This window comes from Crassostrea angulata, chromosome 10 (genome assembly GCF_025612915.1).
Source record: "Crassostrea angulata isolate pt1a10 chromosome 10, ASM2561291v2, whole genome shotgun sequence".
Classification (NCBI taxonomy): Eukaryota; Metazoa; Mollusca; class Bivalvia; order Ostreida; family Ostreidae; genus Magallana; species Magallana angulata.
In genome coordinates, this window is record NC_069120.1 from 29180117 (window position 1) to 29197780 (window position 17664).

At 32.7% G+C, this 17664-nt stretch overlaps 1 protein-coding gene across 4 annotated transcripts in view; it reads left to right on the forward strand.

The window, feature by feature from the left end:
• The window catches only part of LOC128164987 (peroxidasin-like), a 38189-nt gene that overhangs the window by 7785 nt on the left and 12740 nt on the right, over positions 1–17664 (forward strand). For 3 of the 4 annotated variants that reach the window (XM_052829140.1, XM_052829141.1, XM_052829142.1), the window contains 7 exons: positions 100–171; positions 8039–8110; positions 9585–9656; positions 11379–11450; positions 14181–14344; positions 16145–16262; positions 17323–17483. In XM_052829140.1, coding sequence (XP_052685100.1) covers positions 100–171; positions 8039–8110; positions 9585–9656; positions 11379–11450; positions 14181–14344; positions 16145–16262; positions 17323–17483 — 731 coding nt within the window. The remainder of the gene's footprint in view (positions 1–99; positions 172–8038; positions 8111–9584; positions 9657–11378; positions 11451–14180; positions 14345–16144; positions 16263–17322; positions 17484–17664) is intronic. The other variant, XM_052829144.1, reaches the window with a different exon arrangement.

A 17664-nucleotide genomic window follows, 5' to 3' on the forward strand; every position in this document is an offset into this window, starting at 1 on the left:
CTATGACTCAAGATGGGACAATGAACATCAGAGATCAGATATCTAAATACCCAATGTCCAGTGTTTAATTATTTCTATGAATGATGTTGTATTTTTCAGAGATTTAAGATTTAATAGGATAAGGAACATTCCAAGAGGAACTTTTAGAGAATTGAGGAGAATATCTACTTTGTAAGTACTTAATAATTTATATATTTCTTTATATACTAATATATGCATATTTCAAGTCAAGGATATATTCAAATTGTATCAAAAGTGTTATTGAATTAGAAATGAATGAAAAATTAAAGGTATGCTGTCAATTTGGGCCTTTGGATTGTCCAATATGAGATGATCATAATATATATGCGCTAAGTATTCATATTTTCTGGTACCGTACCTGACTGCTTATTGGAGGTATCTAAATCATCTTGTCTCCAAAATACATGATATGGATACTACGTACATGTACATATACAATGTATATAATTATGATTTCCATGCAATATTGGATCTTTTATGATACACTTTGAAATATCTTGCAACTGAGACCTGTGTCTGTCAGCCAGGCAAGCTAAATCAGTATTTGAGAAAGTCCTCAGTGCTTCTGTCTGGGATAAAAAGCTGATTATGAATGAAATTTGGCCGTCATTAATCATTAGGTTCACTGCAGATCTTTCTTTTCATCTTGATGGAGGTATACATACTTAATGGGACAGTAAGTGACACAGATATGACTCACATAAAAAATGACCCAAGAACAACAGGGGGGAAAAGACAGAGTTGGATATCTTCCTCAGGCTCTTTTTTCTCATCAATTAATCTATCTTTCTTTCTCTTTCTGTGTGTGTGTGTGCTCTCTCTCTCTCTCTCTCTCTCTTAAACCTGAAATCTTCTATTTTGAAATTTCCTCCACAAAAAAATAACAGAAAGAAGTTTCTTTGCCTAAAATTTTGCAACATTAATATTTTATTATACAAGAGAGTTTGCATCACCATCTATTTTGAAATTTCCTCCACACAAAAAATTACCGGTAACAGAAAGAAGTTTCTTTGCCTAAAATTTCTCAACACTATACAAAAGAGTTTGCATCATCTTCTATTTTGAAATTTCCTTCACAGAAGGAAGTAACGGAAAGAAGTTCCTTTGTTGGGGAATAGGATATGAATCATATACCGTAATAAAAAAGAGAAGATGACATAAGCAAGGGTGAGGAGAATTGGGATAGCCTTTTGGTGTATATATGCTTTGCAGCCACTGATTGCGATAAGATCTTCATGCACTCCGACAAAACAAGTGTTGATCAGGAATACCCAAACATTTCTTTTTACGCTGCATAGTCTCTATGACATAAAACATTGAAGGAAAGTCCCAAAGAAAAAAAAATGTGTGAAAATCCAAAAATTGTACTCTTTTGCATTGCCTGATCACACAGAATTTTCAAGTAAACAGGAAAAGAAATAAGAATTTTTTACAGAAAAAATAATTGTCTTCATTTTTGTTTGATTCTGAACTTATAAAATTATCTATAAATGGAATCTATTTACTTGTAAATTTAAGTTTCAATCTAGTTTCACTAGAGATGATTGAAATCAAAGATATTCAAAGAATCTTTGAAGATATTTGAATTTAAAACTTGAAACATTTCCATGTCAGAGATCATAATAAAAACTTTGATATCAATAATCCCGAAATTGAAAAAAAAAATTTGAAAATACAACTCATTCATGTAGTCTAGACAAAAGACTTTGTCTGAACTCTGAAGTTACTCATTTCCGGTGAAAAATGATCTCAATGGCTATGATGTCATCAAAAGGTTATTTCTCATATCTCCTCGACTGCAAACGATAAATACTATATAGCTGCCTTGCATGGTGTGCAGACAGCCTCATTCATCAAGGGCAGTAATCCAGCATATCTCAGGTCACTTGTAGGGAGACTTGAGAGAGGAGATTGCCAACAAGTGAATTAAGTAATTGATAGACCTCTTTTATGCTTCTTGCTTTAGCTATACACTCAATGCACTGTGCTGGGTAAATCTGATTTTGTGGTGATGGATGCAGAAGCATGTGTTGGTACTTTGTCTCAAGCATTTGAAACTGTGAGGAATATATGATGAATCCATTGTTATTCCTCAGCTAATAATTTTAAAACAATTTGTTCTGTTTTTAAATCATTTTAATATACATCAATATATTTAACTAATGTTATACAATATTGTAGACATATTGATAATTGACTCACTTTATTTTCACATTGCATTACAAATTTATTATTATAGTCAGTGAAATAAAATCATTGGTATCTATCAAAGGATTATATTTTATGTCATTCCAATATTTGATACTCAATATTGCACCGTTTTAACATTTTGGGTGTTGGTTTATTCAAACAAGAGGATCGCAGCAAATCGAAGTCATTCTTCTTGGACACGTACCCTATATGTAGCTAATCTATGTCAACACATTTATATCTCCATAACTGTACAAGAAGACTGCGTGGGTGCATTGTGAATTCGTTGACAAGTTCTAGCTTGGATCATAATGGAATTCAAATACACATTCTTCTCAGCTAGATAGAGCTCCTTGATCCTCACTCTGGTTGTGCACGTCATTGACATTCTCCTCTTTTTTTTTACCATCTCACGTAATTAAATGTAAATCAACTCTCAGCCAAAAAAACAGGAAGCCATGCAGATTAACAGTATTTATTTTTCAAATACATCTTGTCACTGAAGGATACGAACAGGCAACAGGCAGGAGAATTACTCTCTTTCATCACTGAGCCCCCCCCCCCCCCCCCCAATAAATTTAATTTTTCTATTACTTATCGTATCATTGATGGATACATGAATTGATTTTATACTGTAAACCAACTTTTATTCACGTGCATGAAATTGTCATGAGGTTGGCAAGAGCTTCGTTGTCTCGAATATTTCTCGCTTCGAACCACGAACCAGTCCTTGTCATATGATTGTTATAACATCGAGGGTCTGGATAAGGCTTTGTTGCAAACATTAGTCGTTGCGAACCAGTTTATTGTAAGGTAATTGCGAATTAAAGTTGCATTAAATAAAATTTGGTTTACAGCATATAATGAGTAAAAATGTTTATTAAAATATAAGCACGGCATACAGAATACAGAGACTAAATTTTCTCCTTTAAATCCATTCATTACTTTCCAAATGAAAGCTGAATACTATGATACTAGTAAATAACAACACATTGTGTGGAATTAGCAACGACACGCTGCAGCTATTTAATATTTGGCATATTAAATATACATACATAATTATGGCATAAAGTTGGATCACATGATTAATTTATTTTAATAAAACAATTCTGAAAATTTAAACTTTCCGCTGTACGTGTCGTCCTAAACTGGTATTTAACACCTGAGCAATTCTTTATATAGCCTTGCTAATAAACCGGTTCTTAAGAACCAGGTGACACAAACAGGTATTCGAATGAAAACCTTATATATCCGGATAATTAATTCATTATTATACCAAGTAGAAATTGATTTCTGTCTAATTCGTCCCTCAAACGAAAGAAATCATATTTCTCCTTTAAATCCATTCATTACTTTCCAAATGAAAGCTGAATACTATGATACTAGTAAATAACAACACATTGTGTGGAATTAGCAACGACACGCTGCAGCTATGTAAATATAAAGAACGGGGAACTAATGCTACCATTAATATAGGATATAATAACGTAATCCAACTTCATATATGTTCAGAAAAATCAATACAAAAAGATACAATATAATCAATAAACAACATGATTACAACTATTATAAACCAAGTTCTTTGGAAACACTTAAATGTTCACTAAGCGGATCCTGGACATATCTATCCTTAGCAGATTCCGAACGCCAACGTCCATGTCTCTTGAATATCCTGTCCGGAATTCCCCTCACTGCCGACGCAGTCGCTCCACCTGACCGCAAACTGTGAAGTCCATAAACGTTGATGTTATCTACAATTCCTGTAAATTCTTCGATGAATAATTCACGAACCCTGGCTTTTCACGATTACGCAACCGGTAACCACTTACCGATTTCGAAATAGCACAAAATACATATTCCTCTGAATCGTCTTGAATCCCAGCTAAACGAAGATACAATTCAAAATTAGAAACAGGACACATATATGAAAATGTTCTTGCTATAACAACTCTTGTACCGTCTCTGTAGATATCAGTCTTACTAGACTCGATGAATATTTCAATATGATCAGGTAAAAATTGAATATCAGATCTCTTGATATTTACGAGTTCGCTGCTACGTAAAAATCCAGCGAATGCCAACAAGACCATACAAATGATTCTTTGATTATAAAGATTATTACATTCAAACAGTTTCAAATACATACAACGTAAATTTTCAACAGTTATTGGTTCTTTCTTTTGAACAGGTTTTGCCACCATACGTTTCCCACCTTCCATAATGTTTTTAACAAACTGATTGTCAGTCGGAGAATTGAATCCCACAAGATCATGAGCCCATTTGATTCCATAGAATGTGTCAACAATAGGGGATGGAGAGTTTGCCCGTTGAACCAAGCATGCTAAATAAATAGAAACGTGTAAAGGTTTTGAAGGAAATAATTCACTTTCCTCGGTTCCTTGTTCTTTTGCCCACTTCTTAAATCTCAGGAAACTGTTACAATATTTGTTTATAGTTGAATCCGCTCGTGACGCTTGCATAATCCCAGGAAGTGCATACACCTTTTCACACAACTTTGAAGGCTACTGAATCAAATCTCTTTCAAATACCTGAAAAAACAAATTTGTAAAGGAACACCAATAAATATTTTTTCACTTTGAAATTATCTTCCGGATATGTATAAGAATACATATATTTATATCTACATATCAGCTTAATTAAGATATTCAGCACATTTTCTTCAGAAATGAAAATATCAGTTTGATAAAAAACCAAACTTGCCAAATGGCAAACCACAAATGTGGTGAAAGAAACTTCAGTAAAATCCATAGTGATAAAATATTTATCTCTATTACAACATAGCGCAAATTGCCTGATATTTCTCATACAAGTTTATGGGAAATAATTCCCAATTAATCAATAAATTTGTTTATTTTGAAGAATTTAAAACTGCCGAAAAACAATTTTGAAATCAAACTCTGAAATCAAAAACAAATGCAAGCATTCTAAACTTTAAATCTTCTTTACCAAAAATACCAGATCCGAGTTTACCACTTGTGTAAAACTCCTTTGCTACTGAAAGATCCTTCCAATCTACAATATGTGACCTGTAAACTTCAGAAATTAAAATTGGCCAAAAGGCTGATGATTCTCCAAAACTCTTGGAATAAGATAAAATGGCGGTACGATCCATGCATTCCAACCTGTCCAATTAATAGTAAATGCATCAACTGCATACGTAAAAGGATTCCAATACCTGGAACAAAATTTATCTACTTTTGCATTGTAATCACAAGCAAATAAATCAATATCATACGGACCCCATTCCCGTGATAGGTCATCAAAAACCGTTTTCACGATACCCCAATTATCAAAGTCGACAATTCTGCTCAAATAATCTGCTTGCTCATTGAGTTCTCTTGGTATCCATTCAATTTCAATACCAATCTTATATTCTAAACAAATTTGAAATATGTTCATTGCAAGATCTTGTAAGTTTTTTTTTTTTTTCATACTCCCTTTTTGAACAATGGAAACAACATTTGCGTTGTCTGTAAACCATTTTATATTCTCACCTTTGAGAAATTGTACAAATGACCGAAGAACTCTATCCACCGCGGCCAATTCTCTCCATGTGGAACTCATAATTCTTTCAGATTCTTCCCATAAATCATGAAAAACAGTTTTACCTGTCCGTACGCAATAACCGCCATAACCAGTATCACTTGCATCTGTGTACACTACCAGATTAGAACTTGGTTTAACTTTCAAATCCCTTCTATTCAACATATCTAAAGACGATTTCCAGAAACTTATGGTTTTTTTTTTTTACTTTCCTCAGAAATTAAAATCATGCTATTCCATGTTGGAGAAGACACAATGTCAATACTAAGACATTTGGTCATTAACTGAGCTACACTTCCGATAACAACAGACATAGATACGATTTGTCCAACTAAACTTGCTAGTCGTCTTACCTTTATTCTGCAATTCTGGTTCATAAAATGCTCAATTTTGAAAAAAAAAAATTTGAATCTTAAATATACGCTTTTCAGGAATGTAAATTTCCCCCATATTACAATCCAAAACAACACCAAGATACTCGAAAACTTGACAAGGGATCCACATGGACTTTTCCACTTTAGGCACAAAACCTGAACAAACTAAATCATACTGTACCTCTTTGGATATTTTGCATGCTTCGTCATACTTACTATGGCAGCCAAACCCATCATCTAAATACATAAGTACAGTTTTACCTTCTCTACGCCATTTCTTAACTAAGGGTCGTGTGAGTTTAGTAAAAATATATGGCGCAGATGTGAGACCAAATGGCAAAACATTAAAACAGAAATATCGATCTTGAACACCAAATTTCCATGGAAATCCTAAATATTTTCTATGGTCAGGAAAAATATCTATATGGTGATATGCACTTGTGATGTCAAATTTAAAACACCAACTATTTTTATTTGTATACATAAGAGCGATTCTTATATCGTCATATTTCACAGACTGTTTCCATACATGCTTATTAACTTCCCTTAAATCTAATATAAGCCTTCTTTTCCCACTGGAGTTCACTGAAACAGAAAGAGGATTAGTAACCAAAAACTCTGTATTTTGTTCGGATATCAAACCGTTTTCTAATAGCTCCATTATTGCTCCCTGCACGAAAACATCTTCCTGTAAAGCAGATTTATTATTATGCGAAAAGCTCTGCTGTGGTAAAGAATAAAAAGGTATTTTATAACCATCCTGAATAGTATCTATGATATAATGACAAGCATCAATGCATTTCCAAATTCAATATTTGATTTTAATCGCCCTCTAACAGAGACTTTGCCACCTTTTTTATACTCATAGCATTCGTTAAACTCATCAACACAACTTTTTCCATCATAATACTTATCTTTTATCAAAGATGATTCTTTAGACTGTTTAACCTCTCTATTTAGCGGACTTAAGCTCTGGGCATTCTTTTCTTTGGTGATTGGGTTTTCCGCAATGGAAACAGCCAATGGGAAATCTGGATGCAGCTGGCATGATGGGGAAGCCAAAAAGCGTTGGGCCACTAAAAGGCTGTCTAGCTGGAAAAGGAAAATAAGGAGCACTGCTCCTAACATTAGAATAGCTACTCTTAGATTTTAGTTTTCCTTTTTGCTTCTCCTTTTCTTTCTTTTCTTTCATGGCTTTATTTCCGCTTTAAACATTCGTTTTTCGTCATCCGAATCATCAGCCAATGGATTGGTTACATAATTTTTCACTGTACTCCACCCAAAAGGTGATGCATCAGCCATTTTGATAAGTTTGTTACGCTTATTACAAAGTTCAACTGATTCATGAATAAATTCCTTGCAATAATCATATTTATTGTTATTCAAGGCCCACGAAGCCTGCGTCAACGTATCAATAATTTTCTCGTTATGTTCAAATTGATCTTTGTTACCTGGATGTTTCCAGACTATCGCTTGTTCTGACTTTAACTTCTTCACTTCAGACGATACGGAGGAAGTTGCTCCCTGTAATTCACTTTTAAAATTATCAAGTTGCATTGCCATAGTATTCTCCATGTCCATTTTCTGTTCATTCATTTTGTTGAGAATGGCTTGTAGCATGTCTGCCTGAGCCCCGCCCGACATCTCCTCGTTCTGCATGCCGAATTTAAACTTTCCGCTGTACGTGTCGTCCTAAACTGGTATTTAACACCTGAGCAATTCTTTATATAGCCTTGCTAATAAACCGGTTCTTAAGAACCAGGTGACACAAACAGGTATTCGAATGAAAACCTTATATATCCGGATAATTAATTCATTATTATACCAAGTAGAAATTGATTTCTGTCTAATTCGTCCCTCAAACGAAAGAAATCATATTTTTCTTCCAGACTGCTTAATAATAACCAGATACAAAGGTTGGAAAATGGAGCATTTGAAGGCCTTTCAGAATTACGATATCTGTAAGTATATTTATGTAAACAAAGAGATTAAGTTGTTCGAATCAGTGCTATATATAAATTATTTTATAAATGATAGAGTTATAAAAATGGATGTGGATGCAAATTAATAGTCAAGTTTTTCAGCCCAGAGTCAAGAAATATGTTGAGTGATAGCTTTAGGGTAGCTAGCAGTCCTATTTACATATTTTATTTTAGCAAGATGATATTTTCATTTTGATATTTTTTGTACTGTTATACATTTGAAGGTATAACAAAGCTCTGAGGTTTTAGCAAACATTTAAACATTTCATAGCCAGTATTTGCACTCTATTTTGGACACAATTAAAAAGTATTGGAGGTTAATTGCCAGTTAGGCCCATTCTAAAAAATGTTAAAAAAATTTTATACACAGTACATGAACTATATGACAGGTATTGTACAATATCTAAATTCAATTATGTTATATAACCATCATTTGTGAGTGTTATATATTTCAAATAAAAATATAATGTGTATTAGATATCTATATGGTTTCTTTGCTGACCCTGACAAAAAATTTTTGTTACTCATATTTCTTACATATTACATGTGTAACATCTATCAATAAAGCTATATGTAAATGATTTACTGCTACTGGTACACATTGCTGGCTCATCTTTCTCAGTGCATATAGTTAAACTGATAGTTCAGCAATTGTTGCACCCATTTTAAATAAAAAGTTAAACTTTTAAAGTTTACATGACTCTGAAAATGGAATACACTCTATTGGATTTGGTCTAGCTGTGTGCTTGTTGCACGTTTTTCATAAATCAGAACCAGAATTTTCTCTAGGGGAAATTCGATAGGGTTCTACAAACATACAGAATTTACTATAGGGGAAATCTGATAGGGAGCTTGACCCTCCTACCATTGGGCATTGACCATCAGTCAATTAAACTGCATTCAAATTTCAATTTGAATTCAATTTGGTTTATTCAAATATTAGAATTCTTTTGTAATTTTTTTTTTCAAATTTAGGTTATACCACTTTCAATTTTCTGTTGACAGCTAGCGCTAGACTAATAAACTTCCTTTAAAGTCCTTTGAGGGATTTTTTTTAATGAGATATAAAGAAGGCTAAATGGATCAAGAGTGTTTGCATGAGTATGCATTCAGGCAAGCCCTTCAGGCCCTATTTTTTTTACACCTCCAATTCTGTATTTTTGTGAGTAATGATATCAGAATTCTGTGGTTAAAAGTTAATAGAAGCTGATTTCGGTATACTTTTAATTTCCCATAAGCTAGGAAAAACTTCAAAGATAAGGAGGTGATAAACTTGCTGTGAAAGCCAGAGGATGTTTATTTTTGTCATGCCTGATTATCTACAGAATTCGAAAATGATTTATTGCACTTGACAATTGATGGCTGACATTTTTAGCAAAGGAGTATAGAAAAAAAAATCAACAATGTTAAAAAGAGTAACATGTTTCTATATTTCTTCCCTTTTCTTTTTCAGATATTTATATAAAAATCAAATAAAATCTATAGAAAGCCAAGCTTTCAGCAACTTACGAAATCTACAGCAAATGTAAGTACATATACTACATTTTCTTCAAATATTCAGAATTAATGCAACAAACGAAATAATGTTGCTTTGTTAGGAATATCTATACGTTTGAGAAAGATTCTTACAAACTCATGCTGCAAGCAAACCAAATTAAACTCTATAGCTCTACAGGAAGGGTAGACAGACAGACAGACAAATGCATGAACATATAAATGGACAGATTGACTGCAAATCACTATTGAAGAGCTACAGTTCCGGAGTCATACATAAAATGTGTGTAATATTGCCATATTGGCTATGACATTGTTAGAACTACATGTTTGATTGGCTTGACCCTGAAATTTGATAAAAAAGGATTTAGTCAGTAATTCTAGATTTGATCCAAAGCAATGCTTACATGTGAATATGCTTATACAGATATATGGATAAAAGATATACACAGTAGCTGAATTCTATTCAGCTTAATATTGATATTCTTACAAAGCCTTTTTGCAAGCCGTGAACATAGTATTGATGTTATATGTATAAACTCAATTGTAGAAAAAATATACTTTGTCCTGATTAATTTTTCATTATTCTTTGCCTGATTATTTGATAATCTGAAGCCAAAAGTATAGATTTTTTCCATTGAATATTGCATTTGTTCATGGATGATGAACAATTTAATGAGAAATTTTCTTGAAATTTGCATCTATGATAACGCTTCAAAGAGAGGCTTTTGTCTGGCGGTTCAAAGAGAATAACTTGGGGCCTTATTTCTCCTCCCTTCATTTGCTTTCTACGAGTCCAGCAGATGACAGACTAACTAGATTAATGTGCATGAACTGATCATGAACTTAAAAAAAGGAGCTCTCTTAAACACAAAAATTCCACACCATAAAGTTCCAGCACCCATTTATTAAAATTGCTATATGCGGCATGTTGCCAGTTTAATTTTTTATGGCTTTGAAAATTAAAATGAAATACATGTGCTGTTAAAGGTATGACTCTTTAATAAAAAAATTCATTAAATTCATTAATTAATTGTTTTCATGTTGTGCATGTGAAACCAACTGTCTTCCAGCCATTGCATAAGATTCTAGCACTTGTAATATCTTTGGGTTGTAATAATGTAAAACATGAACGTGTAATTTTAATGTGGTAATGATAAATGTAATAAAAACTACCTTTCACAGGGTGTATCACCTGTTTATGGCTGCAAAATAATGGGCTTACTTTACTGTTATACAAAAGCAATTGCTTGTCTGAGATGTCTGCATAGAAAAGGTTGTCGCTGTTGCTTTATTTCTATTTTAAGTATGCATATAAATGTTGCGCAATAAATACAATTGTAAATGCCAGATATTATATTCATTGGCTGCTCTGTTTGTTGACTGGACTGAACACTGGCATTTAGAATTCAATTTTACAGTAAGGGGAAAAAAATGTAATAAAAGCTAGAATTGCTCAATAAACCTTCTTTATGTAAGGAAGATTTAATATATAGTAATTAAATTCTGTCATATAAAGCTGCAGATTAAATGTAATGCTATTGGGAAGATTAAAATTGGCATAAAGTTAAATTCTATCGGCATTGAAATAAAAGGGTAAAAAATTGACAAGAATAACAATTTTATATGTGGTAGTCATGTTTGTGGAAATGAACTGCCACTGTCTTTCTGCCATCACACAGGATATGCCATTGTTTGGTTTGTGTATACATGCTGTATGTATCAGAAGGAATATAACGCTTTGTATTTGCAGATTCTTGCACCATAACAATATACAGAAACTTTCACCTGCTTTGTTTTTGCATTCCCGTAATCTAAGAAGATTGTGAGTATATATATATACATAATGACATAATTGTTTACCACACAGGGAACGAATGTTTCCTACGATAAGGAGCACTCAAACATTGGTCGAATTTTTTGCGCATACATGTGTTTGAATAATAAATTGCATACCAAGGCTTTTTTTTCCAATGGTTTCACTTTTATCTTTGTTGTTGCAAAGGAATGACATTGCGATTCTCTTTTACTGATTGAAAGTAATATTTTGAATAATTTATTATAAATATCTCCAGTGGATAAAGGGGATTCATAAATAGCAGGAGTTTTTCCCCTTTATGAATGAGCTCTGAGATCAAAAGCAATAGAATTTTTCTTTGCTCATGTATACAAAGTTAATAATTATCTTTTTATTTGAGTTATTTAGAAAGATTGAAAAAAAAATCCCAAATAAAAAGATTGAAGTTATACATAACCTTACAGAAAAAAACAAAAAATACCAACTATATATACATGTAATAAACAAACAATAATTAACATTAACAAATATATTTTTTTGGCATTCAAGACCTGAGCCAGTATAGTGCTGCATTCTAAATAAAATTTTGTGCAACAATTTCGCAAGATGATTAAGTGTTTCTTGATGGGTTTTTACCCTGCTACCATTTTAAAAATAATTTTTTTAGCAACTAATACTGGTAGAAAATATTTTGGATCTGCATGGAAACTGATAGTTGTCTAGTTAATTAACAAATTCCACACCAACATGATGGTATTTTCATATCTCAAAGAATAGAGCAGTTTTATGGGAGAAGAAATTGCCATAAAATTTTGCCTGTGAAGATAATTCACACATTAAGTGTCAACTAAATTCCAATCTTTATTGGATGCAAGCTTTAATTAGGAGAGTTAATTGCATAGGTTTGAAAATTTAAATTTAAGAGCGTCAGATAGGTCCTTCACTACGTCTTTTTTTTTTTTTATTAAAGGCATTCTTCCTTTTATCCGGTTTTTTTTTTGTATAATCAGCACAAATTCCTATTCACACAGCAGTTTCCTATTCTAATTGGAGGCTAATGCATTGGTGTCAGGAGTTGGCATGTTTGACTTTAAATTGAAGGACAGTTTTGTTCTCTGCAATGGCTGATGTGTCTACAATTAACAAGAAAATGATTAAATTTACATTGATTACCGTAGATATTAATTACCGATAATAATGATCATTGTTAAAAGTGGGATGAATCTTATGAACAAATTTTAAGAAATAACAATGTCTTCAAATAGAAGTTGTAGTGAATGCATAGCGGCAATCAAAAGCTGGTTAAGGTAAATCCTGTGCCGTTCATGTTTGGTTCTTTTTTTAGACAGCGTGATAAATTTCATGCAGTTATAGTTTTGTGCACAGCAATGATCATTTAAGATGACATGTATTTGGTTTTAAATATTGAGCAAGTATAAGGTTCTGTGGCTTCAATACAAATATTAATTTCAAAAGGAGAGGAAAATCATAAATATGTCAAAAAATTTGATGGAAAATTACTTGACGGAAAAGGGGGGTTGCTACTGCACTCATTTCTATGGTTTTGCTCGTTAGGACCAAACTTTTAATATGTATAATACATTAATTAGGATCTTCTGCCTTCAGCGGTCTTCCGGTCGGAAGTTATCGTCGATAAAACGATTTTTAAAAGCGAATGTTGTCTGCAACGTTTCTTAAAAACGAGTAAAGAAATAAGGCTGAAATTTTCAGAGATGATAGATCTACCGTTTTTCTGGTGCAATACACGCAAGAAAATTTCCGCCGTCACTTCCTCTCGTCATAAGAAGAAAAATTCAAAAATGAAATTTTTTTCGACTTTTTTATTGTTTTTTATTGTTATTTTTTATTGTTTTATTTATTTCTTATTATTCATTGTTTATATTTTAACAGTTGATAAAGACCTGTTTACTGATTCAGAATATGTAATTTGTTTTAAAATCGATCAAGGCATTCTTGAGAAATGAAGCATCAAAGTCCTGAAGCGAGAGTCCGAGCAGCTCAGTCGACAGAGTCGTGGACATGGCCCAGGCAACCCGAATTCAAGTCCGCAGTGCTGAAAATTTTTTTTACTAATTTTTTGCGTAGATTAAAAATTCGTGTTAAAAGTTGTTTTATCTACTCAAAAAAATCGGATGGAAGACCCACTCGTTGCTCGCAACGAGAACGATCTAGTTGACAATATAATTTTTAGTGACTCTTTGGTACATTTCAATTTTTTCCAATGTTTGCAAAAAACAACTTTAAAAGCTGTAGAAAATCAATAAGACTTTTTTATTTAATGAATATCATTTGATTTTCTTCAATCATAACCCAATTTTTTGGTGCAAAGCATAAATATTTTGGCCTTTTTAGTAACTTTATAAGCTCAAATTAAAAAAATGTTTGTTTAGACACAAATCTCTAAAAGTCTGGGTCTACCTTAAATAGTCTTCTCACCAACTTTTTACTGTTTTAATTCAAAAGCTTGTTAAGATTGGGTTGGATGGTTGCGACTATGAAAAACCTCAATCCTTAAAAAGAAGAGCTCTGTAAAAAAACTATATAAAAAAATTTTAAAGTGAATTTTTTCTTTAGTTGATTTAAGTTTATGGCGAGAAAAACCACATGCAAGATATATAGGTTGATCTGATTTGGCTAATTTGTTGGAAATCTCTGCCTTCCGAAACCTCAAAAAAGGTATATCTACCTACCAGGTATAAATACAGATATGTGGATTTGTGTTTCTTTTTTCTTCAGACGCTTAGACTCCAACTTACTTGAGTGTGACTGTGATATAAAATGGTTGTGGACCTATCTGAGGACTAACGCGGGTAGAGTCCACACCACTGCGGTATGTCACGGACCAGCGAATCTCCGGGGACGACACCTCAGCCAGCTTACAGAGGCAGACTTCAACTGCGGTATGGTGTGACACACACACACAATATCTGCTTTATTAGTGAAAAAGTTCATTATTTTTTTAATCACTACTGAAAACCAACTTTTATTTGTGTGCAAGAATATTTTGTGGGGTTTGTTGGAGTCTTGTTGCTGCAAATATTTATCAATGTAAACCAGTCTTTTGTCTTTTGTATTTCCATTTTTAAGGTGCCAAGCATTGGTTTGATTGCAAAAATAAGTTGCTGCAAACCAGTTTTCCACTGGTAAATCACAAAGTAAAGTAAAAGTTGGTTTACAGTTATTTACAGCACATACAGAGAGAGGAGTCTCTGCAAAGTCATGTATATCCAGTCAAACTTTGTTATCTTGAACTAAATGGGATTGTGAAAAACTCCAAAATATCCAAGTATTCAAGATATCAAGGGTAAAATTCTTTAAAAATAAGTGGTTGGGACTTACAACTATCACTTCGCCATATACAAATATTTGAGATATTTGTGTTCAAGATATTGAAGTTCAACTGTACAATGTACATATCATCTGTTGATTCTCTTATAAATCACTTCATGCAGCTATATTATAGATCTATTATTGGTACATGTAATGCAATCAATGATTTGTATTAATATATTTTACTGTAAATCAGCTTTTTTGAAACCCCGTACAAACAATTGTAAATGTTTGTTACACCTAAAATTAGATGCAAAAATAGCATTGAACCATTGTTTAATTAAAAAATAAAAACTCAACACATTCTGATGTAATATATGTCACAATGTTATGTAATATAAGATAAATTTCAAAAGTTTGATAAATTGCTTTGTTCATGCAAGATGTGTTTAATTTTTCTGTATAATGCACGCCAGATTACCATGAAAATTGATACATTCGGTGAAGAAGCTTAAATTATTTTTTGCGTACATGAAGTGTTATATTTTTTACCACCTGGAAGTAATTTGAGATGGTTGCCATCTTTTTTTTTCATATCATACTTTAAAATAGAAAATAATGATTAAATAACAATTTATGTCTGCAATATACACAGAGTCAGTTTTAAATTACATAAAAAATGTCCAGATGCCCGAAGGTAACAATTAATTTTATGCAGGTGTGAGATGTTGAGACAAGATGCATGTATTATTTTTTTTATAAACTTAATCCCTAATGTTATATTCTGTTAATTTATCTGTCTTTGCCAACAAGTATTTCATCACCATTTTTTTTTTACATCCCCATATGGATCAAAAAGTCATTTCATTTCTACTTTAAAAAACCTACAAAATTAATTTAATAACATGGAAGATTAAAACCATGAAAATCTGTATAGAATTTTTATGACATTTGCTATTTAGGAAATCATTAAGGATATCATTTAATTTATTGTCTAAAGTTGGCCTTCCTGTACTTTGTCCATATTTAGCTCACCTGAGCCACTTGAAAATGTGGTTGATTCTGTGTATTTAAAAACAAAATGATATTAATTTCAATGTATTAAATCTCTTTGATTTCCAAATCTTTTAAAACACCTAAAAGATTTAAACTTAAATATTAGTGAACTTTTATTTAGCTTAAGAATAAAGGAAAACTTTCATTTTATCAAGTATAGAATTCTTTTTCAGACATACCACATTGAGTTTCATAATATTTTTCATACAATTCCATTTCCTAGAAGCTTACAATGCTGCACTTAAATTCTTTGATCATAATTTGTTTATCAGGAAAAAGTGATGAAAAATTTTGTAGGCTGCGATTTTCCCCCTCCTTTCAAATTCCCTGCCATGATTACTTTAGAGTGATATGCATTTGGTGTATGTTCACAGAGACTCCACACTTCACAATGGAGCCCCGAGATGTGATAATTACCATGGGGAACACTGCCTATTTTTCTTGCCGCGCCGATGGAAACAGCAACTACAAGATTTCCTGGCTCCATAATGAGTAGGTAAATTGTCAATGTTTTTATACCACATAACACAGGGTTACGTCAGGATGTATAAATAAGCTCCCACTAATTGATTCCAGGCAAATTTAATTCATTATGTCTCCTCTCAGGGAAACTTGAAGAACTCTTCCCAGAGTTTTGCAAAGAAAGAAAGGGGGAAAGAAAGAGAGAGAGGAATGCGTTTATAGTTTTATTTTTGAGTAGAGGATTGCTAGAACGTCTTTGGAGGTGTGTCAATTCGTGTTAAAGGGGCTGTTCTATGAAGGAGACTTTGCACTTATATAAATTGTACCGATTTGATCTTAATAGTATGTTATTAGAAACATAATTATGATTCATGAGGTACTTTGTGGCTGCAGTTATTTTGTGTTTTGCAATGTTTAACAGTTAACCGAGAACTTGTCTTAACTCAAGTACATGCATTGCTAAATGAAAAAACTTCCCCTGAAATGTTTGCTTATATGAGAGAGAGAGAGAGAGAGAGAGAGAGAGAGAGAGAGAGAGAGAGAGAGAGAGAGAGAGAGAGATTCTGATACAATTATGATGAATACCAATCATACCCCCACACCTAAAATGAGTCAACAGTCAGTGCTGTAGATGCACATGATTACATGCAGTTCCAAAAATACCACTATTTATTAAAAATATTCTACAAAACAAAAAAATAAAGATGCTTACAACAAGGTGAATGTCTTGCAAATTTCTCTCAATCTCTGTACTTTGGCAAATTTTCTGGTTTATATCCAGGTGATCTCTCCTTAATTATGATGTTGATTGACAATTCACACTTGTAACTCTGTGTTATGTTTCACTTACATTGTTGGCAATAGCTTAGTCAGATCATTAGGATTACTGGTACATAAATATTTTCAAAGCTACATTTTTTAAAACCGCATGATTTTCTAATAGATGTAAAATTTTACACTTGCATTAAAATTTTGGTTATACATGTATATGGAAGCTTAAGATCATTGCAAGCAATGAATATAAGAAATATTTTTTTTGAGCCACATTTCTGAGATTTGATACTGAACAGAGAGGTGGATCGTATTTCAGTTTAGAGGTGGATCTACAAGACAACCGAGTGGCCATGCTGACGGACGGGACCCTGATGATCCACAACACAGTGGACTCGGATAAAGGAACATACCAGTGTGTGGCCCGCACCCCCAACCAAGAAATCCGCACCAATAAAGTCCAGCTGACCTACTCCAGAGGTAATCATTACAAACACACAAGTAGCTGGAGTCTGGACTAATAAAGTCCAGCTTACTTATTCCTGAGGTAATCATGTACAAACATAAATAACCTGTAAGTCCATACCTACTCCAAGGAAAATAATGTAGATACACTTTAGTAACATTCAAGTCCATACCATCTTGAGTCCAGACTAATAAA